The sequence below is a fragment of the Amblyomma mixtum genome, chromosome 1 (assembly GCF_055824585.1).
Source record: "Amblyomma mixtum isolate Tamu chromosome 1, ASM5582458v1, whole genome shotgun sequence".
NCBI lineage: Eukaryota > Metazoa > Arthropoda > Arachnida > Ixodida > Ixodidae > Amblyomma > Amblyomma mixtum.
In genome coordinates this window covers 21,446,395-21,456,537 of record NC_143012.1, presented here as the reverse complement: position 1 = coordinate 21,456,537, position 10,143 = coordinate 21,446,395, and the positions used below count along the sequence as shown (strand labels likewise).

The 10,143-nt window shown below is 45.5% G+C and overlaps 1 protein-coding gene across 1 annotated transcript; it reads right to left on the bottom strand.

Moving 5' to 3' along the window:
- Positions 1-2,398: 2,398 nt before the first annotated feature.
- LOC149365688 (gamma-interferon-inducible lysosomal thiol reductase-like) lies at positions 2,399-3,784 on the bottom strand. Its single transcript, XM_089541840.1, has one exon. It carries the CDS (start codon positions 3,715-3,717, stop codon positions 2,794-2,796), a length of 924 nt encoding a protein of 307 aa, XP_089397966.1. The 5' UTR covers positions 3,718-3,784; the 3' UTR covers positions 2,399-2,793.
- Between the last annotated feature and the right edge of the window lie 6,359 nt (positions 3,785-10,143).

The window sequence follows — 10,143 nt, the reverse complement described above, 5'->3', positions numbered from 1 at the left end:
AGGTGATGCACAAACAGGTTCGGCCATTGCATAGGTTTCCGTTTCTTTTTTATTTGAAGCAGACAATAATCGCAAAAGCGAAACCGTTCTTTCTGAGATAAGCGTGGTGTAGAGTACAAGCGTGAGCATCTACTTCGAATGGGCAGATGGTGAATAGAATAATTTCCCGCAGTTTTGTTTGTGTTTGTTTTCAGAACAAGTCACAAGAAGTTAGTCGGCTTTGATATAGTAGGTTTTTTATTCCAACACCTGAACAGTCCTAGGGCCACTGTACGGTCGGTCCGGATGCTTTGGCACAGTCAGCTGTTACAATATGGTAGTGTTAAGTAGTCGCAGCAGTATATTATACAAAAAAATACCACAACCGTTATAGTGTTAGCGGTCAAGTTCATATGTTCAACTGTGATAAAAGGGCCTGTAAATAGCTACCCGATTACCCCTAAGTTACACTCTGAGTGCCTCTGTCCCGTCGTTGTAAAAGCTAAAAGGAGGTTTGTTTTTGTTATTGTTGCATCGCAGATCTATGAGGCAAAATACTTTGATGATAAGTCAGCATACGTTCAACAAGGAAGAACTACCAACATCTGATACGTGACTGGAGGATGAATATCAAGGCACACATAGCTTTAATATATGTCAGAGTGCAACAGAGGCATCAAACACACGTGGTTTTATCCCATTTACTACCGAGCCTAAACCCTTGTCACAACCCTTGCTGACTAGAACAGTGGCTAGCACTCGGGAATAACTGTCGCCGAGAGTCTTTGAAAAGCATAAAAGTTCTAACATTCTAATTACTAGCGCAACAAGCACATTAAGTTTCTGGAACCAGCCCCCTTACTTATTCTGAAATCTCCAATTACGCAACGAACTCAACTTTATTTTTTTATCTCGTCCAACTCCCCGCCTTTTACCCCTCACCCCAAGTGCAGGGTAGCCAAGGCATCGCTTGATTCACCTCCTTCACTTTCATTTCTTCTATTGTTTTTACCGTGTGGGGAAAGAATGACTGGATTGACAATGTGGAATCGCCCCACCTTCCTTTCAGCCCCTCCTCCATAAAAATGGATGACAGCAGTTTAAGGCAGAGAAGAAGGAGTGGCTTAGAGGCAACATTTAAATGGTCCTGCTGTAGCTCGTGATGCCCCCTGGATTATTAACCCCTCTCGTGCGCGGCTGTCGTTTTGACGTCGTGACAACCAGTCGCTGAAGTGGCGCAATGAAGACAATAGAAAAGCAGCTGTTTGGTTCGCTTGTGTCGAAGATAAACAAAGTCATTATGCAGCAAACACCCCACAAGCTGTGACACACGGCTGTTTTCTTCAGGCTTGTCAGCGAACCTAACATGTACTCTTGCAGACGTGGCAGTAAGCAATTCTGATCCTTCGCGCTACGAAAACCAGTTGCCGCAAATAATCTCCCGTGCTGAACGTTTTGTTGAGCCCCAGCTGCCGACGCCATAATTTTTTTTAACGATACAATTCACTACTTAAACAGCAACAACGTTGCCAGCTGGAGTGAATATGCAATTTCAAACCACTTAAAGGTGCACTGAAGAGGAATCTGAACTTGTCTTTTTGCCGCGGGAACTCGATCTACACGTTTCTAGCATTCTTAGAAACTGCGACTTATTGCCCTGTATGGCCGATTTCCCAAATTAAATCCTATTAACGGCTGGCTCCCGCCCTTTTTTTCAATTCTGCCTCGTACGGTGGGCGGAGTCGACCAACGCGTGGAGTGCCTTTCACCCAGTCCTGTGGCGGCTTGCCGCTCTGCCATCGGCGGAGTAATACGTAGTAGTCCGTAGTAGCAAATAGTCCGCGCGTATTTTTATTTCTGCGGGCTTATTTTGCGGCTATATTATCTGCGAATGAAACTATTTATTCATGGAAACCTAAAAAACAAAATAAAGCGAAAGCAAAGCCTCCACGGAGCTGGCTGAAAGGAACTTCACGCGTTGGTCGACTCCGCCCATCGTACGAGGCAGAATTCAAAAAAAAGGGCGGGAGCCGGACGTTAATTCGATTTAATTAGGGAAATCGGCCATACAGGGCAATAAGTTGCAGTTTCTAAGAATGCTAGGAACGTGTAGATCGAGTTCCCGCGGCAAAAAGACAAGTTCAGAATCCTCTTCAGTGCACCTTTAAGACATCGCGCGCATGAACAGTGCAGCCATCGAGCCATCCTATGGCATCACTGGGCTATCTCTGCGGTTCCTAGGCTCCGGGAAGCGATTAGCACCGTTTCGACAGCCTAGAACCTCGCAGATCAAGCTTAGGTGTGCCATGGAATTATCGCCAAATGACACGGCGGCAGCCCTGATCCCTCACTAAATGGCCAGCCTGCGTTTTTCAGACACTCTTTGCTTTTGACAGAGACAATACCATAAAGCAAGGCAAAAAGCACGTATACCAAGAAGAAATGATTGAATTACAGTCCCTGTGCCTTCTGTATTCTTGAACTTTGTGTCGGTGCTTCTTGCGAACGATGCACGACAGGTATTCTGTACTCGCTCTCACAATTCATTTTGACTCAAACTAGAGAGGAAGCCCTAGCTCGCGCCCGTAAGAAAGAGGCTGAACTTTCAAAGCATTTCACAAGTAAGAACTGGCCCATGCCTGTCGCTTCGGCCGCTCTGATTTCCCGTAGCGGGAGAGATCACAAGTGGTAAAAAAGCACACACCGTTAAGCACGTGAACAGCTTTGATTATTCGACCCACGATCCTTTGGCGCAAGCCGCAGCTCACTCTTCACTGGCAACTAATTGTGAGAGAGAGTACAGATGGGGTGCTTTCACCTCCTCCGCCTCCTCCTGCCTATGCTGGCGGGGCAAGGCGTCCGGCTGTACTCATCGTACGAGACGTGTTCGCACATGAGCCTCATCAGGTTCTTCTGGGCGTAGTACTCGACGTAGTTGTCCATCGCCCCGTCCACAACGACCAGCGGCACACGGGCGACGTACGACTGTATCTTCCAGGTCTGCAGCGCCACTTGCACGATGTATTTGGTGCCACGCTTGGTGACGCACTCCTGGACCATTGACCACTGGACGCTGGTACCTTTCACGCAGTTCGGACCGGCCAGGTGGGGCTGCGAGTTGCCGGACATGCAGGCCAGGATCTTGAGGGCGGTCATCTGCTCCTTGGCGACGTGAAGGACACACGTCTCCATCATGTTTCCCGTGCATTCGTTGCTCCCATGTTGACAGGTGATGTGAGGATTTTTAGCCGTGACGTTGTCGATGTGAGCCTTGCCGAAGGGCAGAATCGTGAGGTTCATAAAGTCTTTCATCTTTTGGTACGTGGGGTAGAGCTGACTATAGATGAACCGTCGGCTGAAGGGGCAGTGGGATTCGTAGACGACAGTGACTTCGACTTTCTTTATCGAGACCGAAATCTCGTTGGGCACCGTTGGGGCTGGAGTCGTCGTCGTAGTGGTTGTAGTCGTCGTCGTAGTGGTTGTAGTCGTCGTCGTAGTCGTTGTAGTCGTCGTCTTTGGACCAAATTTTTGGTTTTCTATCACATTGGGAAACGGTTTTTTGTAGCCCTTTTCCGCTATGTGACCGGGTCCTATGTCGTTGTCATCGGTTTCGGAGTCCTCCCCGTTAGTAAGAGAGGACGATTTAGGTTTTCCTGTAACCAGCTCCACTGCACAACACATGAAGAGCAAAGCCACAACACCCCGGCTCAAGGAGCCTCCGGCGCGAGCGCGCTTCATAATCCCAGCTGGCCGGTGACGACGTCGGCGACGCACAACTATCGCCTACAACACACACGGACGCTTCCCTCGGGCACAATGAGCCATCGATTGTGGAGCTGTCGCGAACAGCAAGCCAGCGCGTACACGCAGGAAGTGACGTCACGGCACGTCACTTCCTCCAGGACACCAAGTGGAGATCGGCTTTGCACTCGACAATGCTAGATTCAAGGAGCTCGAAAGAGCGAAGAGCAAAACAACGCATAGCGCGCGTCGGTGGAGCTGACATTTAGAAGGCATGCACTCGCAGCTTGGATACGGCAAAGGACGAGAACGACAGCAGTTTTCTTTCTTTTTTTGTATGAACTCAAGCGCGCCGTTTCGCCGCAGTGAACTTTGACCTCTATGCTTCTTCGAGGAACACAGCTGTCTTCCGCATACTTTTGAAGTATCGGGCGTAGTCATTTTCGCACTGCAAGCAGCTTGTCCGCGTCGGTCATGGTGTCTCTGGCTGTTCGATCCGACTAGAAATAACCTCACACCATTTGCTGTTACTGTCGTCATTCTACTATTTCGGCGTAACAGTAGACACCACAAGGTCTCATTGAAAGAAGCGTATAGATGGCCTTGTACACGAATAAAGCCGAGTTTGGCAATTATGCCCGCTTATTCCTATTAGTAAATTACTGCGGTGGCGTGACTAGCACCTTTCATTATTTTCGGGTTTGGGAGTATGTTCTATGAGGGCAAAAGTCATTTTGAGGGCATTTGAGTCATTTGAGGGCAAAAGTCAATATTCCTTGTGCTTCCGCCGCGCCAGCTCCAGTTCTCTCAGGAGTACCCCAGGGCTCCGTTCTCGGTCCACTATTGTTCCTTATTTACTTAAACGACTTAAACTTCGACTCCCCTGTACGGTGCCGTTTTTTCGCTGACGACTGCGTTGTATATCTGCCTATTCAAAATGCGGAGGATCACCACGTGCTGAATGACTACCTTTCAGAGGTCTCAAGGTGGTGCCTAGTCTGGCAAATGTCACTAAACACGTCTAAGTGCTCAAAAATGACATTTACGCGTAAAAAGTGCGCTCTTAATTACACATACACAATTAACGGTGCAACTGTCTCCCCCGTAAACGAATACAAATACTTGGGGGTTGTATTCAATAGTAACTTGACTTGGAGTTCGCACATCGGGCATATAGTCTCAAAGGCGTCCAACAGGCTTTGGCTGTTAAGAAACCGTCTAAGGCACTGCACATCTAAAACTAAATTAGCAGCTTACACTGCACTCGTACGGCCATTACTGGAATACGCAGATGTGGTTTGGGATCCGCACACCCAAGTAGATGTACAGCGCATTGAAGGCGTTCTAAGGAAGGCGCTTAGATTTGTCTACAACGCATATGGAAGGCACGTTTCGGTTACTAATCTATTGAGGCAATCTGAACTGCAGACACTTCAATCTCGTCGCAAGTTGCACCGTCTAAAAATGTTGCATGGGATTGTTAATAACTTAACAAACATTCATTTTGAGACCTACATGGCATACAACACTTCACGACCAACGCGCAATAAACACAATTTGACAATCATGGTGCCACGGTGCCGAACGAAAGCGTATCAGTTTTCTTTTTTTCCAAGAACGATATTGGAATGGAACGGGCTTCCGTGTGACGTGGTCCGTTTGACAGATCAGAAGTCTTTTTTATCTGCTGTCATATCGTCATTTTAAGCGCAGTGTATTCATTCATGCTCTTTTGTTTGCTTTCTTTTGTATGTTTGGTAACCGAGTGCATTTAACCTTGCTCTTTGTCTTTCTATAAAACCCTGTGTGTTAGCTTTTGCTTCTTTATTCGCATTTTTACTTGCTTTGTTTTGTCGCAATGTACGATGTACCCTTGTACCACTCCTGCCTTGGCCACCAAATGGAGGCTGGCAGTATTGAATAAAATAAAATAAAAATAAAAGTGGTATACGCCACACGGCGGGAGCCGGAGCAGCGGAAAACTGCGTTGCAACGCCATCTACAGGCGGCATCTGGGATCGAGACAGCCAGTGCGTGACCTTTATTATCAGCAGGCATGACGCTTGGCGTGTTTCAATGTTTCGTGCTTTAGCTCGCCAAAGTGCCGCAGTTTTTCGTTGCTCCGGCTCCCGCCGCGTGGGGTACACCACTTTCGTCCCCGATAGTACATCCCTATTTAGAGGATCTTCAGAATTGGGCTTTCCAGATTAAAAAAAAAAAACTATCTACGAGAGTACTACACGAAAGGTAATTTTGCAGACGGGATATGCTTCCAGGTGGGCGCGATTTAAGAGAATAATTGTTAAGTTAGCCTCCTAATCAACTGCAACCATCAATAAAAAATTTCGTCACTGCAGTTTGCATGTAGTTTGTATCGGAAACTTGAGGCTTGCGGCTCCCATTTCTTATGATTCTCAGAGCATATCCGTGTTCGGAGGTGTTGGCTTCCACTGTTGCAACTAAATCAATGTACTTAAGCATGCGAGGCGGTGATGATAGGCGCAAAACACCGCTTTGTTAATGAGCATGACGTTCCGTCCATCAACGTATATAAAAAATTTGATATGAAGATTAAAATGATCAGTTGACTGAAAACACCTCACTGGATGTCCGCACAAGATGTGTGCTTATTTCATGCGATGTCTTCAGCTTCGTCCACATGGAAACTAAGTTTCCTAGAAGGTTCATTTTCCAGTAGAAATCGGGTTTAATACGATTTGTAAGAAATCTGATTGGGGTTCAAAAGTGAAGAGTTTAATCCTTGAGCAAACCAAGTTGTCGGATTTACTACTCGATTCGACATCACCACTGTCGTAGCAGCGTGAAGTAACACGGCTACCAAAAAAGGAGAATATGCCGCGCTGAGCTTCAACTTCATTTTCAAAATCATCGTGCCATCCTTACAAAATTCCCGCGAAAAAAAAAAGCCCGCCAGAAGTGCAGAAGAGCTCGACACGTTGCTAGAGGGGGTGACAAAAAGAAGCAACCGTTAAACGATAAAAAAATAAAGAAAAGTGCTACAAGTTTTGCCAGCATCCGATACCACATGCAGCTAAGTGTCGAATTTCGTCCGTGATACACGAGCTTGGTTTCTTTCTCTCTTTTTTGCCTGCTTTCGTGGCATCTAAATATAGCAGATCTTTCTTGTGTAGTGTAGTTCGGAGATTCTAAAAATGAGGTTGGAGTTCACAGCTTACATGTGTCTTCACTACCTGCTGTTCTGCCGCCGCTTCTCTTCTTTGAGGAGGCGCCTGTTAGAAATTCCGTTTCACCAGCTGAGTCTGCCTGTGTCCGCTGCGGTTGTTATTTCCTTTGGCGCTTCTTCGCTTGTACGAAGCAACAGGAGTGCGCGCAGTGCTGTTCAAAATGTTCTTCTAGAAACACAGCGACTTCCATGCTAATTTTATTTTTTTAATTCATTATTATTTTCCTGATTTTCAGAATTTATTTTATTATTTCATTTTTCCCTCTTTCAGTCAGTGCAAAATTGAACCATTACATGCGTTTCATTCGAATTTGCACATAAAGCCATCGTCCCGTCTTCGATCTCCCAGCTAACAGGTCCCCTGTCATGCATGCTTCGTCCAATCTGTCAGCCTATACCCTATTACTACTCCTTTAACTATATAAATTCTCCTCTTTCCAGCAGTTCACCGCCTGTGTCTTGGCCACTCCCCCGTAGTGGGTATCTGCCATTTTATTTGAAGCCAACCAACCAGCATGTGTTTTGTGGTCGTGTTATTTCGAGCTGCTGGGCAATTTTGCATCCTAGATTATCACTTTTTTATTTGATTTTTAATGCCACAACATTAAAAGCCTCATCGAGGGGAAATACAGTGTAGTCGGTTATAAAATTACCCCATTGGCTGTACGAAAGTGACGTCACCATAACGAACAATTCCGACTGGCCTGAGAGAGGTGATGTCACCAGAGTGGATAATTCCCATTGGCTGAAGGGAAATAACGTCTTTTCCGGTAAAGGCATCAACATCTTCTAGTGCTATCTCATAGCGAACACGCAAGTTAATTATGTGTGCATATGAATTCTTCAGTTCTTCCGCTGTACCGGAGAACAGTTATCGAAGGCTATCGTTGGCCGTGCTGATATGATCGCGCTTTTCTTTATCGACACAGCTGTGTGAATTCCTGCAGATGAGACTGTTCTCTTGCTTTAAAAAAAAATAACAGTAACGCATCCTAGCCGTATATCTTGCTTTGAGAGCTGTCCCTGCCTACGTTGTCAGAGTACATGGTAGAGAGAGGCTGGTAAGACGGTTCTTGACAATCACAAAGAGAACAAGGGAGGGGAAAACTCCAGGGTGCTTGCCAACGTTAAGACAAGATGACTTGTCTGTTGTCAAAGCTCATATGAAGAGTCGCTGTTCAGGAGCCAGCAGTCTGAAGACAATAGACTGAAACCACATTTGCCACGTTTGCTTCATACCGTAACGACAGGCTGTGACGTTGCAAACAATTTCATTTTAAGTTTAGTTCAACATCTGTCTGTTGACAAGTCTGCGTGCTCATCAAGCAGGCGTGCATCCATTTGAATCGGTTGTTTTTCTTTGTGTCCTTCTTTCCCTTCCGTCATTAGTTTCTGTATGTCTGTGCGCTACTTGGATCAGTTATACAGAAGAACGCTCCGTAATACATGCAATTCACGCACTTTCTAGTGATACGTGTACACAACGAGGGTCATCATTATGAAGAGTATATCTCCAAGGAAGTGTTTGTGTTGAAAGAAAAACAAATTTTGCTCTTCTGAAAGCTGATGCAACAGCTATCACTTTTAAATACTAGCCATCGATAAACGCCGATAACAAGTGATATCGACAGTTGCAACGCTCCGCCTATTCCTGTTTGCAACATATACGCATAATGCGACCGCCCACTAAACGGCCACCGTGAAACATGCTCAACTACCTCACCAGGCGCATTATATACAGAGGACGCGTGAACTCAAATACACTCACAAGTAATTCTTATAATAAAATGGATAAATGCGAGAATGTTTCTTTACAACACACTACTCATGCAATGCAGTCAGCGGCTGTTCACCTGTATGAGTTTGCAGCTCACAATATGCAGGAAATTTCTTTTTCTTTAATGCGGATTGAATTAAACGGATATAATTTAGAAAACTATTTCGAACATGACCGGTAAATATTCATTAATATATTTAAATGAGGTGATATCTTGACCAGTTAACGCAACGCTAAAAGCAGCACCCTGAAAATAATAGATTTTACAAAAAAAAACTATTGGCAGTGAATGTAGTTAAACACGGAGTATAATCAGTCGATACGTACAGCTATTTATTTTCGGAGTCAGGCGGGCTTATAAAGACGTACAATAATGTAAAAGACAACTGGCGCTTCTGTAAAAATGAAAAGAAACTATCGAAAGAATGCAGCAACGGTGAATGCAACATGTGGCATTACCCTCGCCGCCCGCGCGCATTCTCTTGTAAAAGCAGTAAAGCCCTAGCCTGGAGTATTAAAGCAACGACTTCACTATCGCCATCTTTGAAATGTCAAGCAAACTGCTACGAGGGGTGCGACTGATTCCATGTAAACTGCTTCTTGCAAGTTCGCTGAATGCCGCGGAACATTTGCTTGAACAGAGATGGCGCTGGAGGCAACGTTTCATTCTTGCCGCTGTTCACCCCTTGCTTTTTTTTCTTAAAGCTGCGGATGAGGGGGTATTTATGACCTCAAGATGTGCTCGCGTTGCTCCATGCGAGGTCCCTTGTTATCCGAACGCTGCAGTCAGTGCCAAAGCTGCGACTAGTCTGTGAGCCGCCGGATGCGTTTCGTTTATTCAGCAACAATCACAGCACATTGTTCCTCGAGTGATATCACCAGACAAAAGCGCCTGAAACTTGTTACAAAGCTTCGGATCGCATCTGCATTGTTCCTGCCTTTCCCGCACTTCGCACACGCGTCAAATTTCTATTAAAAATCAATAAATAAGACAGCAGGATCAGGCTTTGTAAGATGGGTGCAACGTATACAGCCTGAAAAAGAAGTGAGATGATTATCTGAGTAGCACCTGAAGCCTTATGTTCTAATGGCTCCTTTCATTTTTGTTTTGCCTTGCCACCACCATCATGTATACCACAGGCTTGTGACATGAAACGCCTCTTACATCCCAATAGACACTGAAACTCCCTTGGATGCCCTGGGGACGTCCGAGACGTCCTGCAGACGTTCGAGACGTCGTGCAGACATCCAAGGAAGTTTCAGTGCCCATTGGAATCCACTTGCCATACTGAATTTATTAGTTTTTTTTTTACTCTTGCAAAACAAACGGTTTGTAAGTTAAAAAAACTGCTAAGGCGTATCTGTTTGTAAAGGCGTATTTTGCTTCTTTGGTCACTAGTACTGCTTGTGTTTATTCATGTTCAATCCCTTTGTACCAGGA